General features: G+C 40.7%; 1 protein-coding gene across 3 annotated transcripts in view; it reads left to right on the plus strand.

Moving 5' to 3' along the window:
• The window catches only part of SASS6 (SAS-6 centriolar assembly protein), a 29,426-nt gene that overhangs the window by 818 nt on the left and 7,947 nt on the right, over window positions 1–20,661 (plus strand). For 2 of the 3 annotated variants that reach the window (XR_006283335.1, XM_037906928.2), the window contains exons 2-14: window positions 3,803–3,863; window positions 5,443–5,522; window positions 6,538–6,642; window positions 7,260–7,431; window positions 9,627–9,704; window positions 10,866–10,985; window positions 11,108–11,299; window positions 11,578–11,772; window positions 15,023–15,112; window positions 15,208–15,387; window positions 16,478–16,559; window positions 18,440–18,573; window positions 20,377–20,502. Coding sequence is in view for 2 of the 3 variants with exons in the window: in XM_037906928.2 (XP_037762856.1) it covers window positions 3,803–3,863; window positions 5,443–5,522; window positions 6,538–6,642; window positions 7,260–7,431; window positions 9,627–9,704; window positions 10,866–10,985; window positions 11,108–11,299; window positions 11,578–11,772; window positions 15,023–15,112; window positions 15,208–15,387; window positions 16,478–16,559; window positions 18,440–18,573; window positions 20,377–20,502 (1,615 nt within the window). In the remaining variant the exon portion in view is untranslated. The remainder of the gene's footprint in view (window positions 1–3,802; window positions 3,864–5,442; window positions 5,523–6,537; window positions 6,643–7,259; window positions 7,432–9,626; window positions 9,705–10,865; window positions 10,986–11,107; window positions 11,300–11,577; window positions 11,773–15,022; window positions 15,113–15,207; window positions 15,388–16,477; window positions 16,560–18,439; window positions 18,574–20,376; window positions 20,503–20,661) is intronic. The other variant, XM_043521112.1, reaches the window with a different exon arrangement.

The raw sequence follows: 20,661 nt of genomic DNA on the forward strand, positions 1-20,661 counted from the left end.
GGTGCTGACTTCTTTGGAAATCTTAGACTTAGTTTGCAGACCCCCAGGGGTCCATGGATCACAGGTTGAAAACCACTGTTGTAGACAGATCCTCTGCGAGCTTGTCTCCATATTCTCTCGAGAATCATGCCCTTGTACCTTTGGAATGATCACCATTCCACTCAAACCAGAACAACTACTTAAAGCTCCTAGCAGAAGTGTTGTGATAAGACAGTATTAGCTGTTTTTCTCAAAAAGAACAAGGAGTACTTGTGGCACCTTAGAGACAAACAAATTTATTTGGGTATAAGTTTTCGTGGGCTAAACCCACTTTATCCGATGCATGCTGTGGAAACTACAGTACTTTCCACTGCATGCATCTGATGAAGTGGGTTTAGCCCATGAAAGCTTATGCCCAAATAAATGTTAGTCTTTAAGGTGCCACAAGTACTCCTCATTCTTTTTGCTGATACAGACTAACACGGCTACCACTCTGAAACCTGTTTTTCTCAGTTTCCATGCACAGTGGTACCTGGGGAATGGGGAGGTGATGAAGGAATTTATTCTCCCCAGAGCTTTTCCATCCTAAAATCCAGGAACCTCTTTCTCAGGCCTCCGCAACCAGAGGTCTCTGAATGCACTGGTTGGGAACCAAATCCATTAACTAGCACTTACCTTGTAGGATGTAGTAAGTGAGTTCCCAAATAATGGGTTTGGCTGATGGTGTTTGGAAAAGTCAGGCTAAAGCTTCAACCTTAAGGAAATGCTGTCAATTTGAAATATAGTCAATTTCAGAAACTTATATACATTCTCTAGATTGGGCCTTTTTGTATGTAATTTCCTAAGTTAAAAACAACAACTTGAAAGCAGAAATTTCATAACGTGGAATCACATTTACACCCATATGGTTCATCAGCAGGGTTAGAAACTATAGATTCACATTACAGTCTTGTTTCACTTAGTCTAACAGTAGTAACTTATAGAAGTAGCAGGTTGTTATACTCCATGTGGAACAGCCATGAGAGGGTGAATGATAGATACTTTGCCAGTGGGTTTCATAGATATTTGCTAACAGCAGAAGAATGCTGAGACTCAGGAATCTTGAGTTCCATCCAGGTTTTAGAGAAGAGCATACTCTAGTGGTCATAGACCAGAGGTGGGCAAACTACGGCCCATGGGCCACGTCCAGCCCACAGGACCCTCCTGCCTGGCCCCTGAGCTCCTGGCCCGGGAGGCTAGCCCCTGGCCCCTCCCCCTTTGTGGCCCTTCCCCCGCAGCCTCAGTGCCCCACCGGCGCAATGCTCTGAGCGGCTGGGCAGCGCAGTTGCAGAGCTGCGACCTGATCTGGTGCTCTGGGTGGCGCGGCTGTAGTGTTGCCAGCCATCGGTGCTCCAGGCAGTGCGGTAAGGGGGCAGGGAGTGGGGGGGTTGGATAGAGGGCAGGGGAGTTGGGAGTGATAGTCAGGAGGCTGGGGATGTGGATGGGGTCAGGGCGGTCAGAGGGCGGGGAACAGGGGGGTTGGATGGGGCAGGGATCCTGGGGGGGGGCAGTCAGGAAGGAGGGGGGGGTTGGATGGGGCGGCAGGGGGCAGTCAGGGGTGAGGGTCTGGGGGTGGTCAGGGGACAGGGAGCAGGGGTGGTGGTGGATGGAGTAGGAGTCCCGGGGGGCCATCAGGAGACGGAGGGGTTGGATGGGGCAGGAGTCCGGGGGGAGCCGTCAGGAGGCAAGAGGCAGGGGGTCGGATAGGAGGCAGGGGCTGGGCCATGCCTGGCTGTTTGGGGAGACACAGTCTCCCCTAACCGGCCCTCCATACAATTTTGGAAACCCAATGTGGCCCTGAGGCCAAAAAGTTTGCCTGCCCCTTCATAGACCCTTCTGCCTGTGTCCCTCCCCTCCAACCTGTCTCTGTCCCAGGGTTTTCTTCCTGGCCCATCCTCACTACTGTAGCTCCTTGGCTTTCCCTCCTCCAACTCCTAGCCAGTCTCAGTCTTTCCCCTATCCTGGCTCCCAGTCTCCCTGCCTGGAGTCCTCATGCCAGTCTCCTTGTCCCAAACTCACATTCCCCCAAGTACCTCCTCTAATCTCAGGTTCCCCTCTCCTCACACATTCCCAGCTCCTAGGGTTGCCAGGTGTCCGGTTTCTGACCGAAATGCCCAGTTGAAAAGGAACCCTGGCAGCTCTCATCAGCACCGCTGACCGGGATGTTAAAAGTCCAGTTGGCTGCGCAGTGGGACTAAGGCAAGCTCCCTGCATGCCCTGGCTCCGTGCGGTTCCTGGAAACGGCTGGCATATCCGGCTCCTAGACTCAGGGGTGGCCACTGCGGCTCCATGCACTGCCCCTGCCCTGAATGCTGGCTCTGCAGCTCCCATTGGCTGGGAACTGTGGCCAATGGGAGCAGTGGGAGCTGCGCCTTGGGGCGGGTGGAGCGCGCACAATCGCCTGGCCATGCCTCTACCTAGGAGCCGGATATGCGGGCCAATTCTGGGAGCCACCTGGGGTAAGTGCTGCCTGGCTGGAGTCCACACCTCTCACCCCCTCCCTCAACTTAGCCCTGATCCCCCTCCCAGAGCCCTCATATCCCCTCCCGCACTCCAGCTGCTGCCCTGAACCACCTTGCAACCCAAACCCCACATCCTCAACCCAACCCAACACCCCCAGATGGAGATTACACCCCGTCTTGAACCCTAATCCTCTGCCCCGGTCCTGAGCCCCCTCACATGCCAAACCTCTTGGCCAGAGCCCCCTCCTGCACCCCAAACCACTCATCCCTGGCTCCACCCTAGAGTCTGCACCCCAGCCAGACCGCTCACCCCCTTCTGCACCCCACCCTGCCCCAGCCCGGTGAAAGTGCGTGAGGGTGGGGGAGAGCAAGTGACAGAGGGAGGGGGAGATGAAGTGAGTGGGGGTGGGGCCTTGGAGAAGGGGTGGGGGTGGGGAAAGGGTGTTCAGTTTTGTGCAGTTAGAAAGTTGGCAACCCTACCAGCTCTCTGTCCTAGACTATTACTTCCACTGCCCCACTGTGGTCCAGCTCTAGTCCCCTCTGCATTTGAGTGAGGCAGCTTCCTTCTCCATGCTGCCTGGGCACCAGTATGGGGAGCACTGGAAACATCTGAGTCTTCCTCCTCTCTGTTCTTGTGCCTGTTACCACTGGGACCCACAGCAATTGCAAAGAAAGTCCAGCACATTGTGTATAGCAACTTTGGAGACTCTTAACAAGTCTCTGAGCATGTACAAACTGAAATTTTTCAGAGGCTTATAACTTGGTCAGTTTGGGGTAGTTTTTCATAGGTATGGCAAAAGGTACATCTCTGTCAAATTTCAAGCCCTTGCTCCAAAGCATGGACACACTAAAACTTCTCAATGCACTTGGAGTAAGAATTTTTTTAATATGGGCAAACCAATATACTTTCCCCCTAATCTCATACTTGAAAATGAATGCTACATTTTTGCTGAAACTAGTAAAATAAATAAATAAATAAATTAAAAAAATCAGCCTTTAGGCAGGTGTTCAGTGTGGGAAATTTCAGCCTGAATCCTTGAAGTCAGGCAAAGTTATAAGCAATTGAAAACAGGGTGTTATAATGTGAAGTATTGGGTAACCTTAATTATAGATGTTGCTACCAGCTCCACCTATAATAATTAAAGTTACAGTGCTTCCAATATTTCACTTGGGGTGGTATTCTACGATCTTTTAGGTCTCATTGTTAGGAATGCTTTCTTGACATTTGATCTAAATTTTCCTTTTAAGCTACATTATTTTTATTTATTTATTTAAATTGTTTGAAGGACGAGTTCTTTACAGTTGCATATTTTGTTACATAGGAGGATAAATGTTCGAGTGAGGATTGAGCTACAATCAACATCGAATCCTGTTCATAAAAAGGTGTGTGGTCTTTTCTTTGCTCTTCAAGTATTTTAAATGTCTTCCTCCTGATATGTAAAGAGAAAGCAACATGAAGTTTTACTACATTTGTCATTGAGCAGGTTAGAGTCTGAAAAATCTGGTGTTTATTAGTATTCAGGTTTGTTGGCACGTGTTGGTTTAGGTTTTTTCCTTGCCTTATTAGCCCTTTATCTCAGTTTTACGGTTTCATAGATCTTAGTAACATATGATGCATTTGAGGGTTGATAACCACAACAGTTTAGAGAGCCCAGGGATAGCAACAGTGTTTTTTTTTCCAGCACTGACCCATCTTCATTATGTTTGACTCTTAATTTACAATTCTAAACTGTTGATTTTAAAGATGTCTGAATGTCACACAATTCCCTTTTCTATTTAATTAAAACAAGCACTTCTTCATGATATGGTGAATGTAATACATTGTAATTTTTATAGACAGCTGCGCTAGATATTTTGAACATATGTAGCCCATCATCATAGCATCATTCTGCCTATTGCAAGACAAAGGCCTCATAATGTTATTTCTAAACATCTTGGATGTGCTAAAAAAAAAAAAATCTCGGGGTGAGAATCTCGCCCTTTTACCAGCCCATTATGCTGGGTAAAAGGGCCACAGCAATGTAAAGGGACTTTAAAAGCCCTGGTGCCAACTGGGGGAGAATTCCCACAGTGCAGGAATTGAGGAAGACAGCTGTCACATGCTGTCTTCTGAGAGCTGCCTTGCAGGTCCTCGTGTAGGTGGTAAGGCTGCAGAATATCTTGCTGTGGAGATTCTGGGTTGTACTGCTGCATATAGGCATGAGGGACAAGCTGCCATATCTTAGAGACAGGCCCCCAGGGCTCTGTAACCTATTTTGAGGGTGCGAGCAGCCCAAAATTGAGGATGCAAAGGTGGTTTAAAGCAGTGGTTCTCAACCTGTGGTCCGCAGACTGCTGGGGGTCTGCCGACTATGTCTAAGCGGTCCATGAAAGACTTAGACTAAAAACTGACAGAACAGAATTCAACTATATACACAGACAATAGATTTCCAAAGGAATCTGCACCTCCATTCAAAATTTTCGAAGAGGTCCCCACTACCATTTGAAATTTTTTAGGGGTCTGCAAAAGAAAAAAGTCCTCATAACCCCCTCTCCTTCAGGACTGTGAGTTCTGTGCTATGCCTCTAAGAGCTGCAGCATGCTAGTTGGCCTTTCTGTAGTTACCATTCATTGCTTTCTGTTCTGTTTTTAATGCAGTCCATTTTTATCATTTGTACTTGGAACAGTCAAATATAGTCCAATAAATACCTTTGCTTTGGAAATCTTCTCTGCTGGAAGTTAACGCGGCCTTGTTTTAAGATTACAGTCTCTTTGTGGGAGGTAGTTTTTTCTCTTCTGTAATATTTAAAATAGAAATTGCCCTAAAATGCAATATAACTGATGTTCCTTTTCCCTCTTATTAGTGGTCATAGGTGTCTCTTATTTGCTGTAGAAAGTTAAAATATTTTTGGGTACTGTCTGAATATATTAATATAACTAGTTTATAATGTTTAAAATAATCTTTAAAAATATTTATTTTTAGGACTTAGTTGTCCAGTTGACTGATGATACTGACCCCTTTTTCCTTTATAACCTTGTTATATCTGAGGAAGATTTTCAAAGGTAAGATGTCAAGTTAATGTGCTGTTTATGAAACATTAAGAAATGGTAGTAAAGAATGGATATTTTTTAATTTTAAAAAGTTCTTCTTGACCATCATATAGACCTTGGCTCTTATTGCGTTTTTCTGCCATAGATTGCTTAGTGCTCTATTGAGGAAGATAGTGTCATTCTCCTCCAGGTATAGATGGGAAAACTGAGGCATAGAGAGGTGAAGTGACTTGTCCAAAGTCATCTAGGGCAATGAATGAACCCTGGTTTCCTAAGTTTCAGTCCAGTGCCATATCCACTAGATTACATTGCCTCCTGTTTTTGTACCTCTAAAACCTTTTCTGGGTGTTTGTGAACATTTCGCAAGGATTTCAGTTGGAATACCCTCAAAAGGATTATTTCTCTGAGCAAGGGTTTACAGAATTGGGCCATTCAATTAAAGATATATTTTGTATCATCACATTATTGGGTCTCAATTTAATAGTAATCACTCAGGAAAAAGATCTCAATGTGGACAGCTCAATGAAAATCTCCGATCAATATGTAGTGGCAGTCAAAAAGGAGAAATAAAACCCCAAACTTATTTGTATTACAGTAGTTCCAGAGGTCACAATCATATCTGCTCCATTATGCTAGGCTTAATGTACATACACACAATAAAAGAAAGTTCCTGCCTCCAAAGAGTTTGCATTGTTAAGGCTCCTATTTAGTACATCTATCCAAGTAATTGTTAACTGTATACAATATAGTGTTCTCAAAGAAGATTATAATTTGAAAGATACATATTTGTTCCCACATAATTTTGTTTAGTGAAAGCTAATTTGCAAAACATTCAAAATTAAAATACCACACCTCTTGTGATTGTGATTAGCTACTTGACAGTGTTTCTTTTGTACTCTGGATTAAAAATTGAAATGATAGGTGTTAAACTTTTAATTAATTAATTAGTAAAATATTTATTTACTTAGTGCAAATGAAAATATTTGATAGGAATGTAACTTGTACTTTCCCCTCTTTCTTTATGTAGTTTAAAATGCCAGCAGGGTCTTTTGGTAGATTTCTCTGCTTTTCCGCAAAGATTTATAGATCTACTTCAGCAGTGCATTCAGGAACAAAACAAAGATACCCCAAGGTAAATAACATTTTGGTACCACGTTACCAACTTTTAAAAAACAAGCCAAGCACTCCAAGAAGCAATATAAGACCAAGGAAAGTCAATGGGATTTAGGCTTCAAGTGCCTAAATCACTTTTGAAAATGAGAATTTTCACTTTAGTGTTTTTGAAAATGTTACCCCTTATGCAGCGTGTTTTATTTTTACAAAGTTCTTTTAAAGTGCATGCATCTTTAGAGGTTTTTTATTTGCAATTTCAAATGTAACGTGAGTGACTCACTTTTATAAAATCTCAGAAAAAGCGAAGACTACAAATCCACTGGCTTTTTTATTTCTTATGCATACAGGAATGTTTTTGGTCCGAGCATTATATGATATTTATGTGAAGATACTGTTTTTCTATCGGATTCCCTTTTATATTAACATAACATTAATTTGGTAAAGATTTCGGCCCTGATCCTGCAACTGTATCCAAGCAGGTGGGGCTTCTGGAACTATACAGATCCAGTTGTGTGATAAGTGCCTTAATGATTATTATTTTGTAAAGTGAAGAAAAAGCCTGGAATTTACAGATAGTTTGTAAACAAAGAGATGTTATGTATTAAATGTGGTTCTATTTTGTTTGTTTTTTTTAAGGTTTTTGCTGCAATTAGTTTCTTCAGCATCTGTTTTAGATCACGCACCTGCTTTTTTAAATGTAGTGGAGACAAACCCATTTAAACATTTGACACATCTCTCACTAAAATTCCTGCCAGGAAATGATGCAGATATAAAGAAGTTTTTAGCAATCTGTTTGAAATGTATTAAGGTAAGATTATAGATTTGTAATATTTGTAATTAGGTCCTGATCCTCCAAACACTTAACGTTGTGGTTTTTATTTTAATTTTTTTGTTGTTAATTTTAGTTCATGTTGTGGCTTTGCACATAGTTATATAGGTACATATTGTAATTAAATCAATACACTCTCTTTCTGAGGCGCGTGTATATTTAAAATAGAGCTATCAAATGATAAAAAAAATCACAATTAATTGCGAGATTTAAAAAAAGTCACGATTAATCACACTATAAATATAATACCAATTTAAATTTATTATGAATACTTTTGGATGTTTTTCTACATTTTCTAATATATTGTTTTCAATTGTAACACAATACAAAGTGTACAGTGCTTACTTTATATTATTTTTGATTACAAATATTTGCACTGTAAAAAAGAGAGTGCAATCTACAAGTCAAAGCATGAAGGGGCATACGAATGTTTAGCATATCTGGCACATAAATACCTTGCAATGCCAGCTACAATAGTGCCATGCGAATACCTGTTTTTACTTTCAGGTGACATTGTAAACAAGAAGCAGGCAGCATTATCTCCCGTAAATGAAAACAAACTTGTTTGGCTGAATAAGAAGTAGGACTGAGTTTTACATTTGTTTTGTTTTTGAGTGCAGTTATGAAAAAACAAAAATGATAGAGCTAGCACTACTGTACTTGTATGAGGTGAATTGAAAAATACTATTTCTTTTGTTCAATGTATTTGAAAATGCAGAAAAACATCCAAAAATATTTATAATAAATTTAAATTGGTATTTGTTGTTGTTTAACAGTGCGATTAAAACTTTAGTTAATCACTACTATTTTTAAATATAGTTAATTTGTTTTGTGTTAATCTCTTGAGTTAACTGCAATTAATAATGGCCCTAATTTAAAACAAAATCTGATAATCTGAATTGGCAGAAATTAGACACTTTGGATATTTGATGAATGTGGTAAGGCAATTGTTGAGTTAAATGAGCCTCTCAGTATTGGTTGCTTCATGGCTTTGTGCTGACCCGCTATACAAATGCAAGAGTGAAATACTTGAAAGTTAAGGATTTTGATCCTGCTGTTGGATCTGCACGTGCATACCCATGCGTAAGTACAGAGCCTTCTTTAATTCAGTGGGGTTTCATTTGCCATTTATAGATTGGAAAGCGACGTTGATGTGCTTGGTAGCATATCAGGTTTAAATAATGTTATGAAATGAACAATGATCTCAGAGTTTGAAAAATCCTCAGCCTACAGTCCAGATCTCACTAATTTCTTCACATGTCATTTTTGTCTCCTTTTATTTTAGTGCAATGTAAATGTAAACTGCCTCTGTAACATAAACTGTTTTTAAAAGAAAAGGTTCACAAAGATTATCCCCATAACATCTAGGTCAGGGTCTAAGTTCCGTCTAAGCTGTGTGGGTGTGCAGCAGGCTATCAAGGGCCATGCAGGCACACAGCAGGGAGAGGTGACTGTCCCCCGGCCCCAGCCTTGGAGCTGCCGTGGGCAGAGAGAGGGCTGGGGGGAGTCCTCTCTCCCCACTGCAGCCCAGGAAAGCCTGTACCCCAAAACCCTCATCCCCCCCAACCCCACCCCAGAGCCTGTACCCCCAGCCAGAGCCCTTACCCCCCGTACCTCAACCCTCTGCCCCCGCCCTGAGCCCCCTCCCACACTCTGAACCCCTGGCCCCGGCCACATATCCCCTCCATAGTGGTGCACATATCAAAATTAATTCTGCACATAGAGCTGGGGGCAGTGCTGCCTTTAGAGCTGGGCACCTGGCTGGCAACCGGAGCCCCTGCATGCATGGGGGCGGGCAGCTTTCGATCCTCCCGTAATAACCTTGCGACTCCCAGTTGAGAACCCCTCATCTAGGTATTAATGCAACTACTTTTCAAACAATAGTTTAAAGTGTGAAGATCCTATTTTCTTGGGGAAATTTCGGGGAAAACTTGATTCAGAATTGTCTGCATTTGTACTGAATTACTTTTTTACAACTGAAAAAAGGTTTTTACTTTAGGATTCATGAAAATATACAACTTAGTATTTAGGCTGTCTTGATAAGACTTTGTTACTGGCATAATGGACATGTATTTTTGGACTTTACATGTAGAAATAATGGAATATGGATGCTAAATAATGTTTCTAAATTGGAAAATAAGATTGTATAGATTTAAAATGTCAATTATATGTAGGAAGAAAAGTCATTATTGGAACAAAAGTTTAAAAAAACTGAAGATGACCTTACCAGACAGCTGAGCTACACACAGCAGGTAATTGACTTATGCCTTCCTGCCTTTGGTATAATACGTGTTCAGTCTTCTGAATTTTCTGTATAGCGTACCACATGTAAAGCTACATTACTAATTGTAGAATTTCAGTAGGGTCCAGTTTATAGAACACTTTGTAAAATATTATCTTTTCTTGTTTTGTATCTAATCTTATATCTGTGCATTTATTTTGAATTTTTTGGCCTGTGGAGTATTCACTGCTGGTGGCCCATAGATGTCTGGCTGGTTACATGGTGTTGAGAAACAATCAATTTTGGCAGGGCAGAAGGCGGTGAAGTGAAGTTCAAAAGTAGCCAGTGTGATGAACAGTTCTGAACAAAGGTCAAAACATCACACTAAAGACAACTAAAAACACTTTACTTTTCCCCAAGCACTTGCTGTGGTTGCCATAGGAATATTATGTGGTCAGAAATATGAGAATAAGTAGTTCACAAGACTGTCTCTACATTGAAATGTCACACAATGAAGATATTTTGGAACCCTTTACTTTGTGTTATGTATGAAGCAAAGAAAAAATTTATTAAAATTGTGGCTATTTATGTTCTAAAATTCTATTTAAGATAGATGGTGGGCCCTGTTGTGGTTTCACTTCTTTTTTTAGAGGATGACAGCTGTGGGTCATACAGTACAAATACAGACTGAACTTTGGTCACTCTTCAGTTAAAGAGAGAGCCTTAATGTTCCTTTTTTCCCCTTCTGTGGACTTGTCAGACAGTTGACATTTTAAAAACACATTATCTAACTTTTTATAGAATTGGAACTGCTGTACACTTCTGTTGCAAATTTAAAAGAAAAATGCTACCAAGTAGTATATTTTTCATACTGAAAAGTTGGTATTTACAGTGCTGTGGCATGGCTGTTGAGTGTTCACTCTTTCTTCCACTTGATAGGAGAGAGTACCATGCTTTGGTTAGGGCATAAGGTTGGGAATTATGATTTTTTTACCAGCTCTGTCATTGTTTGATGACCCTCTGTTTCCCATCTGTAAAACTGAGATGTATGTCACTGAGTGGTGTGAGGATTCAATTAGTTCTGTACAGCACTATGAGGTCCTTGGATGAAAATCACAATATAGTGCAAAGTATTGTTCAGTATAATATGATACATTTTTCAAGATTCTTTATGCTGTCTCAACAAACACAGAGCTTGTCAGAAAAGAGCCGGGAATTAGATAAGTTGAGAAGTGAATGGACGTCACATACAACAACGCTAACAAATAAGCACACTCAGGAATTGACAAATGAGAAGGAGAAAGCTCTCCAGGTATGAGAACTGAAGGAAAAACAAACCAAAAATATAGGTACACATTTAGTAGTTTCTTAGTTTAAGGTTAGTTTCACTGAAGCACTTCTTCCTTTGTTTTCCAACTTCTTTTTTCATTACAGGTGCAGACTCAGTACCAACAACAACATGAACAACAGAAAAAGGAACTGGAAAGCTTGCATCAGAAAAGTATCCAACAGCTACAGAATCGACTCTCAGAACTAGAGATTGCCAACAAGGACCTAACAGAAAGGAGATACAAAGGAGACTCCACAATTAGAGAACTTAAAGCAAAACTCTCTGGGATAGAAGATGTATGGAATGTTCATTTTTATTTTCAAATCTATATTTGTATAGGGATAACACAATCAATACACTCACACGATATACAGTGCAATCTGTGAAAATACAGCAAATGTTCAGGTTGTGGGAATCCATACTTCAGGTTCTGAAGTATTTATTTTTATTATCTATTTCTATTGTCTTATTGATATCCTTGGTAAGAGTTAGATATGGTTATTCAAATGTAAGGTATTGCAGTGTTTTTGTTTTGTTTTTTTGTCTTTTAAAATATTTTTTCCAAACATTCTAGGAGTGCCAGAGAGCAAAGCAAGAAGTGCTGTCGTTGCGTCGGGAGAATACTACTCTGGATGCTGAATGCCATGAAAAAGAGAAACACATTAATCAGCTACAAACACGAGTTGCTGTTTTGGAACAAGAGATCAAAGATAAGGACCAGCTAATTATTAGGACAAAAGAAGTATTAGATGCAACACAAGAACAAAAGGTTCTGTTAGTTTCTAAATATACTGTTTCTAAAGTGGTGTAGAACCATGCTTAATTGCTGTTCACAACTGGGCAATTGTGGATTATCCGATTTTGTGAACTGGCAAATAGATGATCAACCATGATTTAAAGAATTAGGTTACAGCATTGCAAAATACAATTACAGTTACAATTATAGTACTTTGTAGTCCAACAGTAAATATACACTACTTTTACAAAATATATTCATCTCTTACTATTAGATCTTTGCTGACATATGAGACTGAATTTTTCTGTTTAAAAACTGGATTAGTGATGTGAAAATTAGTGAGGTGGTTCTTCTAGTAGTGTCCCTATGGGTGCTCCACTTCAACTGCGCATGTGCCCCATTGCATCTTCTATCAGAGATTTTAGGTAGCAGTTCCCGTTTGGCCCTTACATGCATTCTACTCTGACTCATGCTCTGTACCGTGTCTGTATAGAGCTGCATGGGCAGACTGCCTTCAGTTTTTTCTCAGCTGCCTTGGGCTAAGATGGAGTCTCAGAAGTATCATAGAATATCAGGGTGAAGTGTCCGACTCGAGCTTATTTCCAGTAGGTTTTCTTTTTCCAAATAGTTTTACATAGCTAACTAGTTGTAGTGATAGTATATGATGATGATAATAATAATAGTGATGATGATAATAATAATTATTATTATTATTGACGTCCTTTCAGGGTTTTTTCCCTGCAGGGAACTTTATGTTGCTGAGAGGGTGTGCCCAGCTCTTCAGGTTTTACAGATTGACTTTCATGCCGACAGGCCATCCTGGTGAGCGATGGGCACTCCCAGTGCATCCATTGCCTTGAGAAGTCACACGTCCCCCAGAAGTGTAATTTTTGCCTGGCATGAAAATCAAGAGCCAGAAAGAACCTGGAGATTAAATTGCACTGCCTCATGATGAAGAGCTGTGTCTGTCTAGTTTCTGAAACAGGCTAGGAGACCTCCTTCATACATTGGTCTCCAAGCAAGTTGAGCTCTTCAACCACTTTGGCGTAACACTCCCTTAGAGCTTCTAAGAGGGGAAAACTCAAGAATCCTCTCAAAGACTCTAGGAAAAGGAGCTCGGGTTCCCCAGATAGGGAATCTACTTCAAAGAAGCACTGGTCGCCGATTGAGACAACTACTTTTGCGCCTGTTGGTTCCTGACTCGGTACCCACAAGACTGCAGGTTCCTCTGTGACCGCCACTAAACCCAAAGAATCTAAAGGTTCCAGCACATCATTGGTACTATCAGGAGATCGAGATGACAAGTAGAAGACTATCTCTTCTAAGTTAGTACTCAAAGAATCAGCCAGGTTCTTGGAACCTTCCATTTCAGTACTGCAGAAGACCAGACTATCATCTAGTGGTCATTCTTTGGAGTGCATAAAGCCTACAGTATCATTTGCTCCATCTACCAGGATCACCGCTGCTCAGGCTGCAGCCTCAGTACTGACCACCATGTCGATACTGCAGGAGGTTAAATTTTCACAACACCTCACAGTGACAGAGATGCCTGACTCCCCTTTGTTTGGTACTGAGGACCTCTGAGTCTCCAGACATTCACCCAGTACCGACAGTCACCACCTTTTTCTTCTGGTGCTGTTTGGAGTCATCAACCTGCAATGGTGAAGGAATCATAACTACTTTATCTGGGGATGAAGAGGAGATGTTGTTAGTAGGGTGACCTTGTTCTCTGCTTTCACCTTCTGCTCCTCAAAAGTCTCTCCTTGTGGTTCAGGGCTTCAAGAGAGGATGGGAAGGATTGTTTAGCCTTATCATGGCGATGAGTGATGCTAGGGGTCCTAGAGAATTTTTGGCAATATGCCACCAATTGATCCCAGCACAGCAATTGAGTGGGCCCATGGAGTATAGGTGGGGGCATCCACGAATGCTCATACTATTGGAATGGAGCTTGAGGGTGTGTCTCAAATATGTTCCATCTCCCTAGCAGTCTCCAGAAAAATACTCCTCTGATAGTGAGGAGGGGAAACCTGAACCAGAATTTGGTTGGTAGTCACCTGAAGTGGAGCACCCATAGGGACACTATTTAAAGAAGGAGCAGTTACTCACCCTGTTCAGTAACTAGTTCTTTGAGATGCCCTCCTATGGGTGCTTCAGTACTCCACATCCTTGCCCTCTGCTTCGGATTTCTCTGCTGTGGATCTTTGTGGTAGAGAAGGAATTGAGGGTGGGTCGCCTGCACAGATCTATTTAGCCATGTTGCAGAGTACTAGGCATAGTAGAGCGCATGCATGGGTCAAGCAGGCACTGCTAGCTAAAATCTCCAATTTGAAGGTGCATGCCCACCTGAAGTGAAGCGTCCTTAGCAGGGATTCCAAATTCAAATAACCACGAGGGCCCCATGAGGACTAGTACATTGGCCCGAGGGCCGCATCACTGAAACCATTTCATACAATGATACAAAAGTATAGTCAAAAATGAAAAAAATGAAGAGTACTGTAGTATGCTATTAAAAGTCAATGTATTAACTTTTTTTAAACGGTAATGTGAAGAGGGGTTTTAATAAAACCTGTAACTATTCCCTATGTGGTCGGTAACGATGATGATCTACACTAACAGTCTGTCAACATAGATGTAATGGCAGGAACTTTTTTTAAAGTAACTATTCATATAAAATACGTTGCCACTTTTTTAACAAACATTCTTCCCAACTACTCACAGCAAAGAATCATACATGCTGAACTTCATACCTCAGACTGCTCATCTAGTCCATGAGGCCCCGCCTCTTCCCACCCATTCCCAGCCCCCATTCCAACCCCTTCCCCAAAGTCTCTTCCCCCTTCCCCAAATCCCTGCCCCAACCCCACCTCTTCTCCATCTCCTCCCCTGAGCGCCCGCATCCCTGCTCCTCCCCCTCCCTCCTGGAAAGTCCTAAGTGCTGCCAAACAGCTGTTTTGTTGGCAGGAAGCGCTGGGAGGTAGGTGGAGAAGCGGGGATGCGGCGCGCTCGGGGGAGGGCGGGGGTGAGGGGGAGCTTGGCTGCTGGTGGAGTCGGCGCCTATGGCGGGCTGCAGGAAATAACTCTGCGGGCGATGTGTTTGAGACCCCTGGTCCATAAGGACCACATCTCGAACAACTACAGTGACTGCACAGGGGGAGTAAACCCTCTCCCGTCTAATGCAAATTTTAACGAGCTTGATCTAAATCAGATTTAAGTACTGTGCTCTTTTTTTTTTTTAAAGAAGCACAAAACCTTGCTAATGGAAAACCTTTTGATTTTTTTTAAGGTGATACTGGAAGAAAATACAGAGAAGAAACAAGTTCATGTAGGAAAACTTGAAGCAACAATAAAGTCATTATCGGCTGAACTTCTTAAGGTTTGTTTAAACATGAAATTGTCCTAATCATGGGATTTCTTCATTTAATTTTATGCATTGTTGTTTAATTTAGAAATGACTCTGTTGTTTAATAGGCTAATGAAATTATCAAGAAGTTACAAGGAGATTTGAAAACGCTAGTGAGTAAATTGAAATTGAAAAATACAGTAACAATTCAGCAAGAAAAACTCTTGGCTGAAAAAGAAGAGAAACTACAGAAAGAGCAAAGGGAACTTCAGGAGACTGGACAATCTCTTCGAGTAAAAGAGCAAGAGGTAACTTAATGCATTATCTTAAGCTGTAACCACTTATGTATGTGCTTTAAATTAAGCATGTGTTTAAGTGTTTGCAGGATTAGCCTTGAATTGCTGTCTATAAAACTGAATGACTTTTAACCACTTATGAAATGGTTTATTGAAACAGAATTCTGGCAAATGTTAGTATGTTAAAGCATAGAGGGAATAGAGAGCCCAGTTGAAGCAAAACTCTCAAATTTTAGTAACAGCACTAAAGTTGACAAATTGGGAAGTCCAATAAAAATAGCTAAAATAATTATAAACTTAATTATTTGGATCAATATGTTTTTTACCTAAAGAGACATTCAAATTAAAAAATAATTGTTTTTTAAGAGGGAGATTTTCTTATATTACTTAGATAAAATATGAAAGATTTAAAAAAAAAAAATTTCGCCCACTGTTAGGCTTTATGCTTTATTTGCATTTGGTATTTTATTCCGTTCCAAGAATGAAAACATACTGGTCAGTTCAGTTTCTGGTTCTCTTGCATGTTTAAAACACTTCATGAATGTGGTTTGGAACTGCAAACTTCATATCTGAACAGAACTTCCAGCAAAGACAGCAGGAGTTCAGGGCCATCTCAGATTTCAGTTACTATTAGCTTTTGTTAAAAGGTTTGCTAACCATAACTCCTACAATGAAAACTCTTTACCTTGTTACCTCTTTAAGTACAAATAGAGGATACTGTATTTGTATAGGGCTAGAATTTACAGAGTACAAAACGTTCAGTGAATACAACGGAGTGTACAGAGCTATGAATCAACATACTTCTGAAGGGCAGAAACAGGCAAAAGCTGAGAGAGAGATTTTCAAAGGCATAAATAGTTGCCCAGTGCCAACTGACACTTTTTTGCCTTGAAATCAATGCCAAGAAAATAAGGATCTTTTCATTGTGTAATCACACCCCTTTTGTACTATGATTAATTGTGAATCTAAATCAAAGTAACACTGAAAGATAAGATCAACTGTACTTCTAAATCCTTGATATTTATTTCCACTATTTTCTTCAGTTTTTAATCATTGATATTTCTTGATTATGCTTGACGTAATTAATATGGAAATATTTCAGGTATGCAAGTTGCAAGAACAGTTAGAAACTACAGTACAAAAACTGGAAGAAAGCAAGCAACTGCTAAAAACCAATGAAAATGGTAGGTTTACTGGATTGCTTCTTTAGGTCTCTCTCTCCTTGTTTTTGTTACACGTAGGGGAATTCTTCACCACTGCACATGCACAGAATTTGATCCCCTCAGATTTCTTTGCTTCCTCGCAGAAAAATGACTGATGGGGAAGCCACAAGAGTGGTCATGTGACCCCTCCCCAGCAGTATGTTTTGGGTGCCCAGGGCAGCCAGCAGAGCGGTGAATCACTGTGGGGCAGGAGGCAGGACTGGGGAAGACCCTGCGCCAGGCTCAGCTGCTAGTCCCAGCTGGGCTGGGGAGGACAGGACTTCCTCTTCCCCTTCACAGCATCTGGGGCCATGTCAGACCCACCCCCAGATTTCTCCCCTGGCTGCAGGAAGCTCTGCAAACTCCCTCCCTCTTTCCCTCCACGCTTCCTGCACCCATTGCTCCTCAGCTGCAGGGGGAGGGATCACTGTACACTGATCACTGTTCATCACCCCGATGAACCACCTGCACCTGGATCCCCCTGTAGAATCCCATGACCGTTGTACCCAGAACTCCCTAACAAGCCCCTGTGCATCCAGATCCCCCTTCCCACTCGGATCCCTCACTGAGCCGCCTCCACCCAGATTGCCCCTCACACAACCCTCTCAACCCACACCTGGATTCCCCCCCACTAAGCCCCTCCAAACTTGGATCCTGCTTTGCTGAGCCTGTCTGCCCCACACCTGGTGCACCTGGCAGAGAGTGGCAGGCCCTGGGGTTTTTCTGGGGAAGGCCCTATCCTTGTGCTGTGTCAGGGTTGGGTGCAGCCTCATCACTGACTCCGTGTCCTCGGTGGGAGCTGCACAGTGATCTCCCACCTCTTTCCAGCCAGTGGCCTGTGCTTGCCAATGCCATGCTGGAGTCTCCACATTTATTTGACAAATAAAATTTGCAGAATTTTAAAATATTGTGCGCAGAATTTTTAATTTTTTGGCACAGAATGCCCTCAGGAGTACAATTTTGTATTTAAAAACATTTTATTTCATCTTGAAGCTAGAAAGATTGCTCATTTCTATCATGGCATACTTGTGATTTCCTGCTGTTCCCCTCCGTTCCCGCCACCCCACAGCCCACAAGGATCAAACAATTTAGTAACCGTTCAGTTCAGATTTCCAGTGTATTATAGTAGCCCTAATTTGTTTGGTGTGGTTCTTCACATAAAACAGAATTTCCCCTACAACTTTCTAAGTGTTACATTTTAGAATTTGAAAAAGTGTACATGCGATTCTAAATTTAAGCTACATGACCGCATGAGTTAAAACAAGAATTGCACAGATAAGTTACAAATTGATGCTTTGAAAACATAGGCTCCAGTTGTGCATCCTACTAATACACATGCTTAACTTTAAGCAGGTAAAGAATTTCATTGAAGTCCGTGGGAAAGCTTACATGCTTAAAGTTATATATGTTTGTAGATCTCTTACTCTTTATGGGGCATAATCCAAAGCATATTGAACTCAATGAACTTAAATCCAGCTGTGGGGTCTCTAATTATTACATGCTTACCTCCCTATAGTTGTGGGTTCTAATTAATACTCTGTTGCTGTTCTATGAAAAATTAAGTAATAGGTTGTAATAATGGACATTTAAAAGATGACTATGCTCTTTAAGGAGCCTGATTTTTTTTTTTAAGCCATTTTTAGCAGTAGATGTTGAAGGGGAAAGCTAATCAGGCCTGTTATGTTTGAGAGATAGGACTTTGCGGGGGCGGAGGGGGGGAATATAACATAACACTAATATAACATGAAATAGAATCATTCACATGATTTCTTGACGTAATTTATGTTAGATTTACAGTACTAATAAAAGGGATGGAAAACAAAATGCTTGAAAATTAGAGTTTTACTCCTTTTTCTATATAGTAATCACATGGTTAAATAAGCAACTGAATGAAATTCAGATGGCAAGAAAGCAAGAGATATTGGGAACTTCTACCATTCCACTTATACATTCAAGCAATGGCACTATTAGAACTGGCACTTCACCTCACAATATGGTAAGCTATCCAAATTTATAAAACTTTGTACTTTCTGTACATTTTTAGAATAAAGATACATGCCAAGTGAAATGCTTATCGTACCTAGGAGAAATGCTTTGGTATTCCTTTTGCCCTGTAATTGAATTTTTCTCATCATGTTGTGCACTGTTAATGGATGCAACAAAGTTACTAGTATCATAAATAAGAACTTCCTAAATTCTCATTGTCTTGAATAAGCGATATAAACTGTTAAAATGCACAGATTTGTATAATGCGTTTGGGCTAGTGAAATAGCATATGCTAAAACGTGCATGCATCTACACGTCTAATATTCTTAAGATCCTTCTCTAAAATGAGTCAAGAATGTCCTTCTCAAACAGTCCATTACACTGTACTTACACCAAACACCAGAAATTGTATGTGACTAGAAAGATAGGCTATATAACACATGCTAGACATGCCACCAAGCAGAGGTCATAAAGTATTCTGGGTTGCTCTTATATAACTAAGAGTTATTTACCTGGTGGAAGGGGATGTACAGGTATTTTTCCTCTGCCTGGAGGACCTAGAGCTTCTGCTAATCTGGTAAAACATATATATATATAAACTACATGCAGAATGTCCCTTTCACTTTTGAATTTAATATGAAATTAGAATTTAAAAATCTGCCAACACACAGAAAAACGATTACAACACTAATAGAAATTGCATAAGAAAAAGTGTGGGTGTGTCTTGCTGTGACGCATCTTCATACTTCTAGAAATGGTTACTAACAAATGTTCCAGATAGTCATTAATTTTTACATGAACATAGCTTTTTAACTTAGGGCTAGTGAGGTATTTTGAAGAGCACAAGGGAAATGAGGAGTAAAAAATTCTTATAAAATGTTCTTGTTTAAAGAGACCAAATTAAAGTAGGCCTGCTGGCTCTTAAGATGTGTGGTACAATGCTTTCAAGGAGTTCTCAAATCTATCAGTCAGTGTTTATTTGGTTGGTTGTTTATTTTTTTGGTTCAACATATCTAGCACATGCCCATTTTACCTCGGCTAGCAGGTTTTACTTCTCTATTGTTCTGTTCCCCTTCCAGTAACTAAGGCCTGTAGATCTGCAGCCATTTAATCTTAAAAAAAACAAAAACAAAAAACACAACAAGTTTGTCTTGTGTGACTTACATACACTTGTAATAAGAGTATAGTCAAGAGTATATTAGTCAAATCTTGTGGTTTGTTGTTAGAGGAAAAGTGCTAGTAAAATAATGCTTACCTTGTCTAGTATCCCTTCACTTTCTGCAAGTATTCCTTTTAAGAATGTAAGCATAGGAAAACCAATTTTTTCCCTGTACTTTAGTCACTATAATGTATAAACATTAATTTGTGGTAATATTTTGTGACTACAAAGGTCAGTTTTAAATTTTTACATCAGGGCTCAGTGAAATGCTCATTGAAGCCTGCCAGGCATGATTACCCGGTAAGAATACTAATACCTAGCTCTTATATAGCTTTTCATCAGTGGTTCTCTACATGCTTTACAAAGGAGGTCTGTCTCCTTATCCTCATTTTACAGTTGGGGAAACTTAGATACTAAGAGGTGAAATGCCCTTCCGAAGGACATCCAGCAGACCAATGGCAGAGCTAGGAAGAAAACCCAGGTCCCCTGAGTCCCAGTTTAGTGATTTTGAATGTCTGGTTTCTACTTTAAGTGAACCACTGTTAAAAAGAAAACTAGAGATGCTGGCACTAGAGATGCATACATAGATTTTGATTTTCTACTGTTGCACTGCTGTTTCCTCCTCTTTCTACATTTTATTTTTCTCTCTTACAGCTTGACAACAGACTCCGTTTTACTAGCTCAGGAATCAGTTACCCCATCTCTCCAGTATGCGCTTTCCAAAACTTTCCAGAAACAGCACCTGTGAAAAGTGCCAACCAGCAGGTTTCAGGACCAAAGGCAGGCATTTACTTTTACTTTTACTTCTGTGCTCAAGACAAACATTTCTAATCATATATTTCTGAACAGTTTGACTTAATTGGATATTTCCAGAAATTATTAACACAGTATGCTATGTGATATGGTTTTTATGTTAAGTGACAGCAAGAATTTGGCTAT

Source organism: Chelonia mydas, chromosome 8 (genome assembly GCF_015237465.2).
Source record: "Chelonia mydas isolate rCheMyd1 chromosome 8, rCheMyd1.pri.v2, whole genome shotgun sequence".
Classification (NCBI taxonomy): domain Eukaryota; kingdom Metazoa; phylum Chordata; order Testudines; family Cheloniidae; genus Chelonia; species Chelonia mydas.